This window comes from Salarias fasciatus, chromosome 15, assembly GCF_902148845.1.
Source record: "Salarias fasciatus chromosome 15, fSalaFa1.1, whole genome shotgun sequence".
Taxonomy (NCBI): Eukaryota; Metazoa; Chordata; class Actinopteri; order Blenniiformes; family Blenniidae; genus Salarias; species Salarias fasciatus.
Genome location: NC_043759.1, coordinates 2,120,593 through 2,139,848, shown reverse-complemented (window position 1 = coordinate 2,139,848; position 19,256 = coordinate 2,120,593). Strand labels below are relative to the sequence as shown.

Below are 19,256 nucleotides of genomic sequence, written 5' to 3'. Positions count from 1 at the left end.
AATTTGGCGAGCTTCCTCAGACAAAACAGGCGCTGCTGACCCTTTTTACAGAGCATGTCACAGTTCTCATCAAATTTGAGCGACTTATCTATTATAGAGCCCAGATATTTGTAGCTGCTCACCAGCTCAACTCCCTGACTGTGAACGACACTGCGATGAGGAACCTGAGTCGCTCGTCTGAAGTCAATACAGACTTCCTTTGTTTTAGGAACATTGATCTGTTAAAAGAAATCATCGCATCAGGATACAAAATCATCAAGTACCTGGCCGTGACTGACCTCCTCATCACGGAGCAGGCTGACTATAACAGAGTCGTCCGCGTACTTTATAATGAATCTGTTTGTGTGACGACTACGACAGTCATTAGTGTACAGAATGTAAAGAAGTGCAGACAGAACACAGCCTGGAGGTGAACCGGTTGAGGATGAGAGAAGGCTGGACAATGTTCCATTCACTCTGACTTGTTGTGATCTGTTAGTGAGGAAGTCAAGAATCCAACCCACAAGACACCATCTAGACCAAACAAGTCCATGAGTTTCTCCACCAGGATGTGAGGCTGGATCGTGTTGAAAGCTGATGAAAAATTAAAAAAAAAAAGCAATCTGACATGATTCTTGCTGCCCTCGAGATGCTTGTATACCAGGTTGAGTAAAGCAGCTGTGGCATCTTGAACACCTCTATTGTTCCTATAAGCGAATTGGAGGGGGTCTAGTAGATGCTCGGTTTTTGCTCGTATCTCCGTTTTAACTAACGTCTCAAACTGTTTCATCACTGTGGAGGTCAGTGCCACAGGCCGGAAATCATTCAGTGTGCTGAGATTTTTTGTTTTAGCAACAGGTGCCACAATAGACTGTTTCCATAGAGATGGCACAGTCTGAAGAGAGAGAGACACGTTAAAGATATAGTTAAAGATAGGGCCAAGCTGTTCAGCGCAAGTTTTTAGTAGGCGACCGCTTATATGATCAGGGCCTGGGCTTTTCTTTGGTTTACATTTTTTGAAGCACTTAATTACATCTTCCCCTTCAAAGAAGGGGTTTAAAGGAGGAGCAGATGAGAGGAGAGGCGGTTTTTCAGCTCAGTGTGTTTTTGATGGAAATCAGAATCATCGAATCCTACATAAAAGTCATTCAGGCTCTGAGCTAGTTCTAAGTCTGAGTTGTAGCCATTGAGTTGAATGTTTTTCCGGCTACATTCTTTCACCCCAGTGATTGTTTTCAGACTGTCCCAAACAGAACCCAAGTCATTTGTTTTAAGCCGATTCTCAATTTTCTCCTTATAGTGCTTTTTACAGGCTCTGATCTCATATTTGATTTCTTTCTGCAAGTTATGCAGAGATGATCTATTCCCTTCCCTGAAGGCTGCTTTCTTTTGTTGTAACAGATCTTTGAGTGTTTTAGAAACCCACGGCTTGTTGTTAGGATATATTTTTACCGTTTTAACAGGGATAACACAATTTCCGCAGTATGTAACCCAGCAGCTCACGACCTCAGTAAGTTCATCTATGTTGGCAGAGGACTCAGTGAATGTATTCCAGTCAGTAGCGTCAAGACACCCTTGAAGAGTTAGGCAGGCATCATCGTCCCAGGTCTTCACTCTGAGGGTCTGCACTTTGCCTGGCTTCAGCACAGTCCGATACACGGGGATGAGTTGGATGCAGCTGAGTTGATGACGGCTGAGTTCAGCAGTCATCTCACTTGTTTTGCCCCCCTCACTGATTTGAAGATGATCTCACCCCTGGCCCTGAAGCTCTCTGATTTCACTTCCTCATCTTCACTTGAGTCATGTTTAGCTTCTTATGGGTGTCCACATCTTTAGCAGTGTGAATAATATTAAAGTAGCTGACAGAAAGTCTGAACTTCTGCATGAGATGATGAAATCTGCACGACCGAAACTGGCCACGACCCGAGGTGAGCCCAAACCCAGACTCACACAGATGGAAGAGTCTTACAGGGGTTTAGTGCAAGTCCAGGGCAGAGGTATCCACGGTCTGTCTGTGAGAGGGGAGGACCTGAAGGCCAGATGTCTGCCATGGTCAGCAACACAGCAGCTGCAACGCCACCGGGCCCGAGGAGAAACGACACGGAGGGTGGAGGTGGTCGTCTCGCTCGCTGACGTCCCAGCTGGAGCTGCTGATGGAGGAACAGACATGATGGGGACTGAAAGTGGAGCAGAGGAAAACACCTGGGAGAGTGACGGAGGGGATGCAGTTACATTTTTGATTCAACATAAGACATTGAACACCGCCGAGAAACACCAAACAACCAGCATCATTTTCTTCTGCTGGCGACACATTTAATTACTCTCTAAATACTGAAGTGATCATTTTCACTTGTATAAATGTTCACTTGAAAGTCCTGAAATCAAACCTCAACTCCTCAAGTTGTGCTGGTCATGAGCAGTGGTAATTTTGACATGAATTTTTCATTTCATTTTAGTCTTAGTCACTCACCAAAGACTTGGTCGTTGAAAGTCACGTTTTATTTTATTTATTTATTTATTTATTTTGTTCAGTTAAAATTTAGTCTGTGGAAAATAGTTTTAGTTTTAGTCTGATTTGAGTCTTGATGAAATTTGACAGTTTTGTTGTATATCACGTAGATAGATAGATAGATAGATAGATGGAGTGTGAGATTGACAGATGGATCGGTGCAGAATCTGCAGTGATCAGTCGTTCTATCGGTCCATCGTGGTGAAGAGGGAGCTGAGCCGAAAGGCGAAGCTCTCGATTTACCGGTCAATCTACGTTCCCACCCTCACCTATGGTCATGAGCTTTGGCTCATGACCGAAAGGAAAAGATCCCGGATACAAGCGGCTGAAATGAGCTTCCTCCAGAGGGTGGCTGGGCGCTCCCTTAGAGACCATGCCGAGCAGATAGTGAAGTCTCATGACAAAGGGTTTTTTCTGCATTTGTACCACCTCTTTTTTTGTTAACAGTGACGCGGTAAGCCAAGGTAAGGGACATGTGCCGTCTACACAGCAAACGGAGATGACCGGGCTAGTAGCTCAGTTGAGCCACGTCCATGACGGGGAAAGCTCGGCGGCTCCCTCTTCTTTCTGCCATCGCCACAGTGCTACCCCTCGGTTACGGCGGGTGTGCGCAACAGATCAAAACAATGGTCGTGCGATAAGCTGAGGAAATGGGGCGTACACCACCTACACAGGTGCTGGATGCAGTGCCAGAATTTCTTCGAGGCTGACCGCTGACTAGTCCTCCTCCATGGCCTCCCTGAACTCCTCCCAGACCCAAGTTTTTGCCTCCACAACTGCTCGGGCTGCAGTTCGCTTGGTCGCAAACCAGCTCACCACCAAGCGGTGATCAGTCCACAGCTCTGCTCCTCTCTTCACCCGAGTGTCCGAAACACGCAGCCGGAGATCAGATGACACGACAATGAAGGTGATCATCAACCTCCAACCAAGGGTGTCCCGGTGCCAAGTGCATTTGTGGACACCCCTGTGGTGGAAGCGGTGTTCTGAACACCATGACAGTAAAAATGGCTCTCAAAAAAAGACCTCAGACTCAGTCAGAAAACTGCTCCCACTGGATTCCATGTTAAACTGAGGTATTTATAACCTCCTGTATCTAAATCTATACTATTTATAAAAAACAAAACAACATACTATACAATAATGTTGTTTCTACAAATCACAGAAGTTGCTTCTCAGTCAGGAGCAGTTCTGCCATCAAGATTGCAAAACACATGGCGCTGCATTTCCTGTTGTAGAAAAAATAGAGGAAGGTTTCCACAGAAAGACGTGTGCGTTTTAAAACTTGGTTTCAGTAACTTTCTCTGCTTTTACGTCATCTGCCAATATTCTGAACTCGCTGTTCTCCTGGTTACCAGACATTTTACATTTAGCTTGGTCTGAACATTCTTTAGCTCTCTGAAAAAAATTGGATTTGATTTGATGGATTAACTCTGTTAGTGCAGGGATGTGGGTCTCTGTGATCTGAATCCACTCTGACTTTCAAACTGCAGTTTGTTTGTCAGTAAATTTGTCCAATCTGTGGACGAAATCATTTTTGTTTGTTTTTACTTGGTTTGAGTTTATTTTCCCATCATGATGTTTAGTTCGACTGTTTCTCCCTTGTGGACTGACAGGACTCAGTATGGACAGAATCATTTTCAGATGTAGTCAAACAGCTGTGATGTGGTCAAAAGCTTTTTGAGGTAGAAAGTTCATGATGTTACCCCATTCATTCATTCATTCATTCAATCATTCACCTGTTGCTGGCTTTAGTAACAGTCTACAAACAATCAGAACCTGGTCGACTCTCAGGACAGATTTTCATTCTCCTGAAGACAGAGGAAGTCTGTCTCAGTTAATCCCACACAAGGTTTTCAAATCCTCCCCACTAATCAGTCTGTTGAGAGGTTCAGCCAGTCATTTTAAAGACCTGGGCTGAGTCAACGGTCTGAAGCTGGACAATTTCCTTGCGTCCATGAAAATCAAAATTACTTTGACCTCAGAGAAGTGTGATCCAGTCAGAGCTCAGTCTGAGAGTGAGTGGAAACATTGAAATGTTATCTCCACAGCTTCCAGCTGCAGCTGATCAACCTCAAACTGTCCAGTTGTGAGTAAAGTCCAACCCATCTGTCAGGTCGAGTCCAGTCCAGAGGAAAAGTCAGCGCCATTTCATAGGGTTTTGTCATTTTTATGTATTTGTGTTTTTTTTTTGATGAAAAGGAAATTTTACATTTCAAATCTATGAGATGAAGTTTCAAGATGATTTGCAAAGAAAATAAGTGTATACAGGTTGACGGTGCACTTCTGTTGTATTGTCATTGCCCACCAAGAAGACTGTTCATTGAGCAAATAAAAAGAAAAGTCAAAAGATGACAGAAGCAGAAACAAGGTCTTTTTACTGTGCTGCAAAGGAAGATGTTGTCTCCCATAAAACCGGAGTCTCTGTGTCAGTCATTCTCATGAAGGATTCTGCGAAACAAAGATTATTCTCTACATCCGTGTTTCTCAAACTTTTTAAACCAAGAACCACCCCAGAAAAAAATTAAGCTTTCTATGTACCACCTTTATGACCAAAGTAAAAGAAAAAAAGTGAATGAAGACTACTCACACAGGAATGGGTATATTTCTAATAGTCTTGGTCTTTATGTTTTTGTTTAATTCTGTCAGCCACAGTTAGCGAAGGCAGAACACTGGAACTATCACACACAAAGGGGAAACTCTCCCTCTCGCTTACTGACATCCTCACACTCTCACCCTCTCTCTCTCTCACACGCGCGCGTGCGCTCACTCATGCACTGTCGTTTGTTGCTAACGCTAGCAGATGCTGGTGACACTTCAGCTACACCGCTTAATCAGCCGCCTGACAGCCTCGTGTTCGCTTCAGTGTCGTCAATTTCAGTTTCAGCAGGGCTGCTAGTTGTGTTCTCCTCCTGTTCTGCACTTCTGTTCCTAAAAGCTCCTGTTTGGAGCCACATTTGTAGAGTTTTCGGACCTCTCATTACACCTCTGGACGCTCATGACGGCGATGCTAAGCTAGTTTAATCATCGATGACGTATGTGTGCGCTACTACGTGACTGAACGAACCTCGTCACAGTCCAACACATTATATTAGAAGAGAAAAACTGAATGTGAATTACAGTGGATTTGACGTGTTTTAATTTGAAATTATTTTGGGAATATTTGTTTCTGAAAGTTTTGACTTTTAACTAATTTTCAAAGAATATATACATTTCCGTGATTCCCCCGCGTACCACTAGAGGGAGCTACCACAGTTTAAGAACGGAGACTCTACATTATGTAGAAAAACTGTGCTCAGCGAGAGGATGAGATTGAACGCAACGCAGCCACAAGAAGCCTTACAGGAAGAACAAACGACAAACTGGAAACATGCAGAGAGGAGTAAAGAGAAGAAACATGGGACAGCAGGACGTCGTGGTCTCTGTACGACGGCACTCTATTAGAAAGCAACGCATGCTTTGTGTCCTGGACGACTGCTTTGGAACTCTTGTTGAAACATGAAAAGAAGCGTGATGGCAGACAACGACAAGCAAGGACACAGACGAAGACAAGGTGTGCATTACCGAAGACGGCCTGGAGAGGGCGCCAAAGTACACAGAAAAGATCCCGATCATTTGCAGAGAGAAATCAGTTTAATGGCAAAGCTTTCTCAGGTGACTGCAACATTGAATAGAATAAGTGGATTGATGACAAACGACCACGATCCAGATACTGCTGATGAACATCTGAGTGAGTTTATTCAATCAAATGAAAACGTTCTGCAACTGTTACCTGAAGAAGAGACAGATGCTGATCAGACATTTTAGTATTAAAAAAAACAGCAACTTCATGACAGAAGCTGAAAAATGGACAACTGATGCAAAACAGCAACAGCAGGACAGCGTGGGACCAGATGACAGCACATCTCTGACAGCGTGACTGAGACGGAAGCAGGATCCTGAACGTCCAGGCCGGGTCCAGCTGCAGTCGTTCAACTGCATCTGCAAAGACAATGCGTGCATGACTGAAGATGGCCAGAGGAGTGCGCCAAAGTACACAGAAAAAGGCCTGGAAGATCATTTGCAGACTGACCAACATGCACACTCAGTTAATGATGTCCAGCAAAGCAGTTTTGCCCAGATGTTACCTATGAGCAGCCAAATACTGACTGAAACAATCCTCAGTGCCGCGTTAAACACAGGATCCCAACACAGAAGGTGGAAATGAACACCAAGGTTGATTTATGTGAAGTAATGCTGAAGCAGGATGGCATTTCAGAGATGTTGGTTCAGCAATAAAGACTCCCAAACCGACCTCAGAGAGGTGTTCTCATGTACCGCGGTGGTTCTTTACAGTTCAAACCATTCTCGAGAGATTTTGATGATATGTACAATCAGCAGCAAACTGTCGGACTGTCTGGAGCAGTTCACAAGACGTGAACCGAAAGACTTGGTCACAAGTTGCCAACATTTGAGCCCCCAGAAGTGCAACCAAGAGGTACTTTTAATCTATCATTACAGAAATGAGATCAAAATCGCAGCAGCTTACCTGAATCAGGCCTCAAGGTAAAACAGACGATGCTAAAGGTCTCCAAAGGTTCTTACTCTTTCTCACAAGTTGTAGCAACACCATGCAGGAGACTAATGTGGAAAGTTTCTGCTTCTGGCATTCAGTAAAACTCTGGGAGATGGTTTTAATCAGCTTTTAATCAGCTTTCACCACGAAATGAACTTATTCATTTCTCCACCATGAACTTTAAGTAACTTATTATTTTTATTGAATTATTAGTGTCTTTGACTCCAAGATATGATCTGCTTGATATACTCACATTATATCACAACAAACACCACAATAATACACAGACATCTGCAAAATTCAACTGCATTTAAAATATGGGTCCCTGGAAGCAAAACGATAACCTCTGACATACATCTTAAGAACACATTCACAGTCTCTTCTTCTCCAAACTGCACTTCCTCTTGCAAACTCGTTGTCACTGCTCTACAAACCTTAATGACCAGAGTCCCACGGGCCATTTGCTCCTGGTTGCTTGAGCATTTTTTAGTAGAACCACATCTCCTTCTTTGACGTTTGGTTTGTTGTCAGTCCATTTTGCTTTTCGCAGCTTGCAGGATGTGCCACAGCCGTGTATAACAGAAGACACAAGATGTGTCCTTCCAATGATCCAAAATCAGAGCCACGGACAGCTCCTTTTCTTTTTCTTTTTTTAACCTGTCCTGTCCAGTATCGAAGCCCACGAATGGAGATCTGGCTGCTGTTGTGTGCCCGACAGATTTGAAGAGGAGCTCATAGCTATAAAGCTCCTCTTGATGCCATGGTTTCTTACTTTATTGTATTTATTTAGAATACTACTGATATATGCTATTTCTGATACATGATATTGGGGGGACAGAAAGACAGGAAGAGAGACAGCGAGTAAAGAAAACAAACAAGTGAACAAACAACTCAACTCAGTTTTATTTATCACTTTAAAAACAACTAAGGCTGGCAAGTGCTGTAAAAATTTATAAATAAAAGTGCAAGTGCAAGATAAAGTGCAGTAAGAACAAGGAAAACAAAACAACCAAAAATACATTTGAAAAAACAATTTAAAAAAAGTAAAAAAAAACCCAGCAGCAGAGTCTCAGGCTGAGTTAAAAGCCCCTCTGAGCTTACGGTTGGACCTCCAGCAGATCAGCCTGTCAGCTGATCTGAGGCACTGAGCAGGAGTGTCGGGGTGAAGCAGCTCAGAGAGGGAAGGCGGGGCCAGACCATTCAGGAAACTAAAAGCTTTGAATCTAGTTTAAAATCACTGACCATTTTAAAACCCAGATTCAAAACAGTCGCCTTCACATGTGGAGTTAAGGGGCCCGAGTCAGCAGGTGGAGGTTCACAGGAATCACCAAGACCAAACACAATAATCTCTGTCTTTGTCTCATTACACTTTAGAAAGTTTACGGCTGTCCAGGCTTTAATTAATGAAAAGGCTTCTTTCTTTTTAAATGGGACATAGATCAGGCTGTCGTCCGCATAACAGTGAAAAGACAAGCCGTGACTTCTCAGGATGGACCCCAGCGGTAATAAATAAAGTGAGAAAAGCAGTGGCCCCAAGACTGAGCTCTGTGGAACCCCATACAACAGAGGAGTGGAGGAGGATTCAGAGCTGGCCAGACAAACACACATAGCTCCGTCTGTCAGGTCGGACCTGAACCCTGCAGTACAGGACCACTCATGAAGACCAGGTGCTGCAGTCGGGATATTAACATGTTGTGGTTGACGGTGTCAAATGCAGCAGTCAGATCCTGCAGGACCAGAACCACATAGTCACCAGAGTCATTAGGATGTCATTAAAAACCCTGAGTGGAGCTGACTCGGTGCTGTGCCGGGGTTTAAAACCGGACCGGAAGACCTCTAAGATGTCATGATTGTCCAGGTGGTTTTCCAGCTGCAGGTAGACAACCTTCTCTAGGATTTTACAAATAAAGGGCAGCTTGGAGATGAGCCAAAAATAATCCAGGACAGCCTGACAGACAAACAAACAAACAACAGAGTGAAGAGAAGGAAGAGAGAGCAAAGATACGACGGTCTTTCAATTAATATCGACACTCCAGACGACCGGCTACTGCACCGGCATAAAGACATGACAGAGAGCTTTTCTCAGAACAAAGCTGGTAGTTATTAGAGACATGCAAGCTGAGGATCCAGGTGTCAAATTACAAAGCAGGGCATCAGGAGAGGCCTAATCCAGATAGCCATTAGTCTAACAACCCACAAGACAACAAAGTGACCAAGTCTACATGCAGAATATGAAGAGGGATTAAAGATCAGCCTGTCCATGACCTCTGACCTCTGAAGCAGGCCAGAGAGGCCCTCAGGGCTCAGACAACCAGCTGTAATCCCAGACCCCAGCCCCAGCATAACAGCATGGTCATGACGACCACAGACATAAAACACATAGACCCCATGCTGACGGAGGGGAGGCGTGCCTACACACCGCCATCGGAGAACTGGCAGTGCATGAAAGTCTATGGAGGTAAGATTTTTCTCCTTCATCATAAAGTCTGCTACGATGCTGCGCACGCATATTTAGCGCTTCATACTTGGTGTCACCGGTCTACGTAAACCAGTCGCTTCAGGTCATCTCGAGCTCGGACTGAATATTCTTGTAGATTACTTAAATATGGATGAATGAAGAGAAATGACAACTTAAAAGAAGTTGTAATGAGGTAATCACACACCAACAATGTTAAAAGATCATAAACGTCAGATGCAAAGTTGATGAGCTTCATGTACATTTAGCATCACTGAAACCACAAAAAATGAAGTGGAAGTTGGAGGGTGGAGAGATGAGATCTCTCACACCACAGTATTTATAGATGTTCTTTTAAAAGCATCAGAAGGAGCCGGACAGCGAGAGAAGAGGAGAAGAAGTAAAAGCAGCAGCTCAGCCCAGAACTCAGAAAGGAGAAAATGTCTTTATATTTTCTGTTGATGCTTCACGTTACCGGTGAGTCTGCAAAAAAACTCTGAAACAGGACATGTGCTGTGTGTGTTGTGGTTTTCATGAAAACTGTAGGCTTCCACATCAGGATCTGGATTTATGAGGGAAAACTGCAGCTCGCTCAGGAAGTGGTCTCTGCCTGCTCTTTAGGCTTATCAGTGTTTATTTTTCTGAAATTATCGAGATTTGAAGTTAGAAGACAGAGTATCCACGATGCTGATTGACTCAATTCTCTGATCCAGTTCGTGTCTTTGCTTCTTACTCAGTTGAGCTGAGTGGATCATAACGATTTGTAGTACAGTTGCTTTTTGCACAAAAGATGATTTGTTGAGTTCAGGTCAGAAATACACTGTTTGACAAATTTACCTGCAACATTAATGTTAATTCTACTTCTGCTTCTTGGAAACAAGAAGTCGCAGCAACAGAAATGCAGAGATCAACATGCAGAAAAATCTATTTTGAACTGGGCTTCCCTTTTTGAAGGGTTGCTATCTTGCAGACAGACACAAGGCATTGTGGGTTTTGTAGCTAATGTTCAAGTTCCCTTAAGCTCAGACCGGCAACTTCTCCCGATGCATTTATCAATTATCCAGACGCATTTTGCATATTCCACAGACGTACTATGTACCGTTAGAAAGCTGATATTCTCATGAATCCGCTGGTATAAACCACTTTCAGATGTGATTACCACAGCGGGTAGTATAAACACATTTGTCCAACATAGAGCAAATTAAGTAAACAGCGCAACTCACCTTTGGAGGCTCATAACTGATCACAGATGATCCATAATCCAGATAATCCAGCAAAAACTGCCACAGTACAAACGTATGCATCCAGGCAAAGCTAGAAAGTATAGCCTTTTGTCCAAAACATGTCTTGAAATAAGCAAATAATCCAGAATTAGACGCGCCACCGCGCGCGCACGCGGCGCGTCTCTCCGCGTGCGCGTCCGATAATAATCCATTTTTTTATCAGATAAAAACATCCAGACGTCTCTCCCTCGTGCTGAGGATATCCAATATGGCGACTGATCGGTTTCCGTTGCTTATTCGTCATATTTCAACCAATCAAGTGACTCATCCCTCCCTCCGATGGCTAACCAGCCAACCGCTGCCGAAACTGATGGACCCACGTCATCGGTCGTCATCACTCGTAATCAACGTATTCTGAGCCAATCACGTCGGTAGAAACGTTTGACTGACAGGGCTGGTAGCCAATGAGCTTGCTGAATGGCTGGCTGGCCCGCGAGCGGGGTTTTGTGACTTCTCAGACATCTGCTGAGGGATGCACCTGCTGTCTGTCCCTGCTCCTCTCAGTCTGAGGGCCTTATCCCACACTGAAGCCTATCTGAAGTGATTTTTTGAGTACTTTATGAGTTTTTGGAGTGAAAATAATGTAAAACGGGCCAAAAAGCAACATATACCATTGTACAGAGGGCATCCGGAGGGTATACAGAGGATGTCCAAAATTGACCCCGCCGGGGCATAGCAGTACAAATACATGTGTGAAACACTCATTTCTTGTAGTACTGCTCTGACATTTTGACCTGAACTATGTAAGACCCCAGGCTTTAGCAAAATTGTGTTTTCAAGCTCGCACAGTGCTGCCACACTTATTTCCAGGTGTTTTAAGAGGGAAAAAATTAAGGCGAGAATGAAATTCATCCTAATTCAGTGTACTGCAACATAAATAAATCTGTGCCAGTAGCACCTAGCGTAATTCTGACTGCACTGGGTGAAAATACAGGTTGTCAGCTTTCAAATGAGACCCCAACCATGCATGTACTCCAAACAGTTCAAGAACAGCATTCAGTTTACTTTGGGTACGTCTTTAATTGAACTTTTAGGCGAAAATGGCCCCGAGCTTAAAGGGTTAACGACTCCCTGAGTCTCCATCATAATTGTTTTATTCAGAAGAAGTGAAGCAAAACACTTCATGATGTGTTAAACATTTTTGTACTGGAGTATGGCTGCAGTGTGTCGTGCCACAAGTCAGTCTGGAGGAAAAGCAGCTGTTTATTTCAGTGGGGTCGATTCCTTATGGCCACTGCTCTGTGACGCAGTGGTGATGCAACGCATCCGCTGTAAAATGGGCTGAAAGCCCAGTACACACTGCAGGATTAGTCCAACTTTCCCCGATTCAGAGACTATAAACTTCAAGAGAACAGAAGACAGACTTCACCAGAGCTTCCTCTTCTGATCTGTGACTATGGAGCACATCACACTCCAAAAGATTCTTCAGCAGAGTTTCAGTGTCATCAGGTGCAACATTCCAAACCTTTCTCTGTGGCTCCTGAACTGCCTCCCTCCTTAAAATTGCTAATAGTGAAGATGAATGAAAATATTGATGCATTATGGCAGGAGTGGAGGTGATGCAGGTGGAAATGGATTCGTTCAAACCGTTTGGGGCTCTGGATGGAATGGAGGACAAACGTCCAGGAGTGATGTGATGATTGAGGATTAACGGCTCACTTTCACATGTGATGGACAGGTGAAGCCTCATGAACCACTGTTTTTTTCTGAAGCCACTAGATGGTGCTATCTGTTCAAGAAATATTTGAGGCCACACTGCATTTTCAGTCCTTCAGCCTCTTTCTTAAAACCAAGAGCGCCATCTGGTGGCTTCAGAAAATGATGACGGTGGTTCATGAAGCTTCATTTTCCCATCACTAAATTTCACCACCGCTGAGTGTAGAAGCTCCCAGATTTCCATGTTTCTGCTGAGATGGGGATTTTTTTTTTTTTTTTAACCTGATGACTTGCAGCTGTCCAGCCAATCAGGGAGGTTTGTTATGAGGGCAGGGACAGCCTGTCTTTGTGCTCAGTTGGCCCCTCTCAGAGTAAACCACACACTATAGTATTTCTGATCGCAAATGTTAAACATGCTCATCATCTAACATCTCCCGTTCAAAATGAAGTAGCTCACTGCGCAGATGTTAGCATTGGATGAAACAGTTCCCCCAATAAAGACCCAACCTACCTAAAATTAATGCTGACTGTAACTTTAGCCAACAGTGATGGTCTCTACTAAAAAGTAATGGAGTTGCAGTAATCTATTACTGTATAAAGTGTCAGTTGCAGTCCTGTCTGTGTTTGACTCTCATCTCAGTAAACAGCACAAAGAAACAAATTCTCGTTTTCTGAGTCAACTCTTGGGAGCTGAAGAGTTTTCTGGACTTCTGTTTGGTCTGAATGACTCAGTTTTCCATTAAATAAGAATTTAATATGAGTTTTCTTCTTTTTCCTCACCAGTGGCTGCAGTTGTTCAGAGAGCAGGAGAGGACGTCACTCTGACTTGTGAACATGAGCTGGAGGGTCAGCGGGACTGTAATGGGACAATATGGAACTACGGTCATGGAAGAGCTGCCTCATTTGACCTGGTTGAAATTGGGAAGATCGAAAACAACGGTGAAATAGAATCAGAAAGACTGAGAGTTACAGCAAATTGTTCTCTGATAATCAAGAAAGTGACCGTTCAGGATGTTGGTCATTATTACTGTGAACAATACAAATCAGACGATTCAAAGAATCACATTCTGGTTCACTGGTCTGTCGTGCATCTGTCTGTAGCAACCAGTGAGTATTAATGAGCTGTTTAATCTCCACTATAGCTCTGATCCCAGAAAAAAAAGCTAATTAGTGTCATTTGTGTGTTTTTCTTTCAGTTGTGACTGAACAGGAAGTCGATGACGAGGAGACACTGAAATGCTTCGTGATGTCTTCAGAGGAAAACTGTGAACAGGAAGTGAAGTGGATGATTAAAGATCAAGATATTGATGAAGAAAACAGTCAGATCAAGACAGAAAAGAATGAATGTTCTGCCACTGTGACTCTTAAAAAGTCACATTATCTTCACCCACAAACACACTTCCTGAGCTGTGAAGTGACTGACTGGACAGGAGAAAAGCTTCGTTTCAGTCCTCGACCCTCAGGTGAGCCCAGTCAGGAACAGAGACTCCAATCAGCAAAAGAAAAAGCAAACATTTATTTGATGGATGTTGGTTGTGAACAAGGCTTGATTGAAAAATGAGGATTATATGTCTTTAACTGTAGATTTTATTGTTTTGTGTTTTTCTCCAGAAGACAGGAAATCAACAGTAAAACCAGAAACCTTGTCAAAGTCGACCACAACTGGAACCAGTGGAGCTTCAGCAGATCCACAAGGTAACGACTCCTGACTCTGATCAGAATGTTTAAAGAGCAAAACCAGGCTGAGACCTGCAGAGGTTCAGATCCAGTCCAGCGCTTTGTTTCATGAAGCAGGTTCAACAAACGCTGAATCTCACCCTGAACTGCGAGTCCATCGACTCTGAGACAGGAATCTCTGAGTTTACAGTTGCAGAAAAGCTGATTTGAACTCATTCGAGCCTCAGCCAAATGAACGTTTTATTGCTGTGGTCCAAAAGAAGCATACTCAAACACTGGAGAGCCTTTCCACATCGCTCTCCAGCCAGCAGTGAATGAGGACTAAATCTCATTAATTGTGGATTTTAATGTTTTTTGTTTTTCTGTTTTGTCCAGGAGACACAAAATCAACAGTAAAACCAGAAAACTTCTCAAAGTCGACCAGAACTGGAACCAGTGGAGCTTCAGCAGATCCACAAGGTAACGACTCCACAACTTACTGTTGCGTTGTGTTTATGGTTTTCATAGAAACATCTAGTTTACTCAGTGGCCCAGGTGGGTCATCACATTGAAAATTGTTTTCACTCTGAGCATATACTTTAAGAAGTTCAGGTGCAGTATTTCAAGTAAATCAATATTTTCAAACCCCCACATTTCACAGGCATACAGCAGAACTGGGGAAACCAGGTTGTCAAAGAAATCTAAAATGACCTCTAGTGACACATCATGTTTTCTGCCCTTTGCCAGGACTGCGAACATTGCTCTGTTAGCTGCATCATGAAACTCTTTAATGGCTGGCTTGAATGACCCATGATGTTTAAATGTAACTCCTAAATATTTGAAAGAAGGCACAACCTCTGTCTGAGTTCCATTACACATAAAATTAAATTCATTGGTGTTACCCTTCCTGTGGCTGAATACTGAATCTTTTGTTTTTTCATGATTCATCTGTAACTTCCATTTATTACAATATTCACTCATGTAGTTTATGGCGGTTTGTAGACCGGTCTTTGTCATGGACAGAACAGTTGTGTCGTCTACATATATCAGGACCAACAACTTCATACAAAGACTTATGGCACGATCTTCAATTTCAATTGGTTGACATCCTCTCTGCAGCAGGTAGGATTCCAGTCATTGATAAACAAGGCAAAGAGCAGTGAAGATAAAGTTTCACCTTGTCTTACTCCCTTCAGACTCACAAAGAATTCAGATTTAGTTCCATTAATATAAACACAGGACTTGATATTTTTATACATGTTTCTAACCACCTCTAAAAATTTACCCCTGATAGTAGCTAAGGAGGGCTAAGCTAGCTGAGGCTTGATTCAAAAATGAGGACTGAATCTCTTGAGTTGTGGATTTTAATGTTTTGTATTTTTTTTTCCAGGAGACACAGAATCAACAGTAAAACCAGAAACTTTCTCAAAGTCGACCACAACTGGAACCAGTGGAGCTTCAGCAGATCCACAAGGTAACGACTCCTGACTCTGATCAGAATGTTTAAAGAGCAAAACCAGGCTGAGACCTGCAGAGGTTCAGATCCAGTCCAGCGCTTTGTTTCATGAAGAAGGTTCAACAAACGCCGAGTCTCACCCTGAACTCTGAGTTTACAGTTTCAGAAATGCTGATTTAAACTCATTCGAGCCTCAGCCAAATGAACATTTTATTGCTGTGGTCCAAATGAAGCATACACAAACACTGGAGAGTCTTTCCACATCGCTCTCCAGCCAGAAATGAATGAGGACTAAATCTCATTAATTGTGGATTTGATTGTTTTGTGTGTGTTTTTTGTTTTGCGTTTTTTTTTTTTTTTTTTGTCCAGGAGACACAAAATCAACAGTAAAACCAGAAACCTTGTCAAAGTCGACCACAACTGGAACCAGTGGAGCTTCAGCAGATCCACAAGGTAACGACTCCTGACTCTGATCAGAATGTTTAAAGAGCAAAACCAGGCTGAGACCTGCAGAGGTTCAGATCCAGTCCAGATCCCTGTTGGAGCTCCAGGAGGAGTTTCAGACGAGGAGGAGCAGCTCAGCAGCTCCACTTCGTCTCTGTTTTCACCAGTTGTAAAGAAAGACGTTTTCCAGTCAGACTGTTGAAGCCATGTCTTGATTCTCTCTGCAGGTCTGAGCAGAAATCTGGCCGTCTCTCTGGGATTAGCAGCACTTGTCCTCTGTGTTGTGACGGTTAACATGTGGGCCAGAATTAAAGGTGAGTCTCAGGTCAACAAGTTGCTCCAGTGTTTTACTGTTGATCCAATCTTCACTTCACTCTGTTTTCTTTGTTTTCAGAACAACAAATTCAAAAAGATGGAACCACAGCGTATAAAGCCGAGTTCTATTTCATCCCTCCTGACCACCAGAAGAATGAAGCTGAAACAAGCGGTAACTGCCGTCGCAGCCTTTGTGGGTTTGAACCTTGCTGCTCCATCCAACATGGCTGCCAGTGACACAGTTTGATGCCGTACAGCCTCATCCCGTTATCTTCAGTCTTCTGTACTCAGCTGCATGCAAACTCTAAGCGAGCAGAAAAGGGAGCTGAGTCTGTGGTGACACCAAAACGTAATGCCTTCCTCGGGTCACCCAGGGGTCACGAGTGACGTTGTTGGTATAGACAGTCGAACTGTGCACGTGCAAAGGGAACATTCAGTGTTTTCAGCACCACCTTCTGGCAGCCATCTGGGATTTATAGAACCGTAGTTACATTCATCATGTTCATTCTACATGTTTCTGTCTACAGAGAAAGAGTCTTTCCTTCACATCTCTGTCATGTTGGATTTGTTGTTCGATGATGTTCAGACAGATCAGAAACATTTGGATGGTTGAAGTGTAGCCGGAGCCTCCAGTGTTGTCTGCATTGTTCTGACATTAAGGCCCTGTTTTCACCACCATTCAAGAGAGAACACAGCGTTTTTGTTTTTGATTCAGAAAAGTTTTACATTTCAACTAAAACATTCTGAAAATGATGTTTGTTTCCACAGAAACCTTTTCAAAATGTTGTTTTCCCCCCTTTTCCACAGCAAAAGTCATTGTTTTCATGAAGTTCCATCTTGTGTGAAGTTTTCTTAAAAAGTCGTGTTTTTGTGTTTCCGTCTGAAAAACATGGTGTGAATAAAGCCTGGATCTCAGAAGTGAATCCAGTTTCCTGTTTGCAGCTCAGGATGAAGAAGACGAGGCTGCAGCGACGTACGAGAACCTGGGAGAGCCGTCTGCTTCTGTCCGACTCCACTGAGCAACACCGGTCCACTGCTGCTGAGAGCCCAGGAGGCCTTTCTGAACTCATCTGGATCATCGTCAGCTTTCTGTCTTTCTCTTTCTGACATGGATGATCTTGCTTTTTTTTTTTCATTAAAAAATAATAATAAAAATCTTCATAAAGCCAACGTTACTGAATTGATTCTAAACTAAACACGGAAACATTTAGTCAAAGTTGCACTTAATCATCATTTTTTAAAGCAATCTTATTATTTATTATTTCAAACATGACTGTTTCTATTCAAATGGCTCTGATGTTCAAAACTCAAGACCGGGGAAGTTGGTATAAATAAAAACAGAATTTGATGATTTTTAAATCCATTTCAACCTATATTCATTTGAGTAGACTGCAAAGACAAGATATTTAAAGTTCAAATTGAGAAACTGTGTTTTCTTTTGCAAATAATCATCAACTTAGAATTTAATGGCAGCAACACATTGCAAAACAGTTGGCACATCACCTTTCCTTTTAACAGCACTCAGTAAACATTTTGGAATTGAGGAGACCATTTTTTGATGCTTTTCTGAAGGAATTCTTTCCCATTCTTGCTTGATGTACAGCTTAAGTTGTTCAACAGTCCGGGGTCTCCGCTGTTCTATTTTACGCTTCGTAATGCGCCACACACTTTCAATGGGGGTCAGGTCTACAGGTCTGGAGTCCAGGCAGGCCAGTCAAGAGCCCGCACTCTTTCACGACGAAGCCACGCTGTTGTAACACGAGCAGAATGTGTCTTGGCATCGTCTTGCTGAAATAAGCAGAGGCGTCCATGAAAAACATGTTGCTTGGATGGAAAAATATGTTGCTCTAAAACCTGTATGTACCTTCCAGCATTACTGGAGCCTCCACAGATGTGTCAGTTACTCATGCCCTGGGCTCCAGTACCCCCCCCCCCCCCCCCCCCCCAGACCATCACAGACGCTGGCTTTGAACCGTCCGGCTGGTTCTTTTCCTCTGTGCTGCAGAGGACACGACGACCACACTTTCCAAAAACAATTTGAATTGTGGACTCGTCAGACCACAGAACACCTTTCCTCTTTGCATCAGTCCATCTTAGAGGAGCTCGGGCCCAGCGAAGCCGGCGGCGTTTCTAGGTGTTGTTGATAATTGGCTTTCGCTTTGCACAGTAGAGTTTTAACTTAACGCACTTACAGATGTACGGACTGTAGTTACTGACAGGGGTTTTCTTAGGTGTTCCAGAGCCAATGTGGTGATATCCTTTTCACAGAGATGCCGGTTTTTGATGCAGTACCGCCTGAGGGATCGAAGGTCACGGGCATTCAGTGTTGTTTTTCGGCCTTACATGCAGTAATTTCTCCAGATTCTCTGAACCTTCCGACAATGTTATGGACCATAGATGATGAAATCCCTAAATTTGAGAAATTGAGAAATTTTCTTAAAAAGCGGTGTTCACAAAGTTCACACAGTGGTGACCCTCGCCCCATCCTTGTTTGTGAATGACTGAGCATTTCGGGGAAGCTGCTTTTATACCTAATCATGGCGTCTCCTGTTCTCAATTAGCTCGTTCACTTGTGGGAGGTTCCAAATAAGTGTTTAATGAGCATTTCTGAACTTTTTCAGTCTTTTTCGCCACTTGTGCTTTTTTGAAACATGTTGCAGGCATCAAATTCAAAATTGAGCTCATATTTGCAAAAAACAACACACTTTACCAGTTTGAACTTTAAATATCTTGTCTTTGCAAAGTATTCAATTGAATATAAGTTGAAGAGAATTTGAAAATCTTTGAATTCTTTTTTTATCTACGATTATACAATAGGCCAGCTTCACTGGTTTTGTTTTTTTTAGAGGTCTCTGTTTTTTAATGTGCACTTGCAGGGTTTGCTGCTGAGTAATTTCTGGAAAAATCTTCATTTTGGCTTGAATTTCATCTTTTGAAGCTGCCAAGTCATG

At 43.1% G+C, this 19,256-nt stretch overlaps 1 protein-coding gene across 7 annotated transcripts; it reads left to right on the top strand.

The window, feature by feature from the left end:
- Positions 1–9,870: 9,870 nt before the first annotated feature.
- Positions 9,871–17,399, top strand: LOC115402437 (uncharacterized). Of its 7 annotated transcripts, none has more exons than XM_030110990.1 (10): positions 9,871–9,972; positions 13,218–13,541; positions 13,631–13,897; positions 14,049–14,129; positions 14,487–14,570; positions 15,481–15,564; positions 15,916–15,999; positions 16,218–16,304; positions 16,385–16,498; positions 17,248–17,399. In XM_030110990.1, exons 1-10 carry the CDS (start codon positions 9,936–9,938, stop codon positions 17,322–17,324), a joined length of 1,239 nt encoding a protein of 412 aa, XP_029966850.1. In that variant the 5' UTR covers positions 9,871–9,935; the 3' UTR covers positions 17,325–17,399. The 7 variants fall into 7 exon arrangements, with proteins under 7 accessions (XP_029966850.1, XP_029966851.1, XP_029966852.1 ...); XM_030110991.1 differs by having other exon boundaries at positions 14,046–14,129; positions 15,919–15,999; XM_030110992.1 differs by having other exon boundaries at positions 14,046–14,129; positions 16,385–16,477.
- The last annotated feature ends 1,857 nt before the right edge of the window (positions 17,400–19,256 follow it).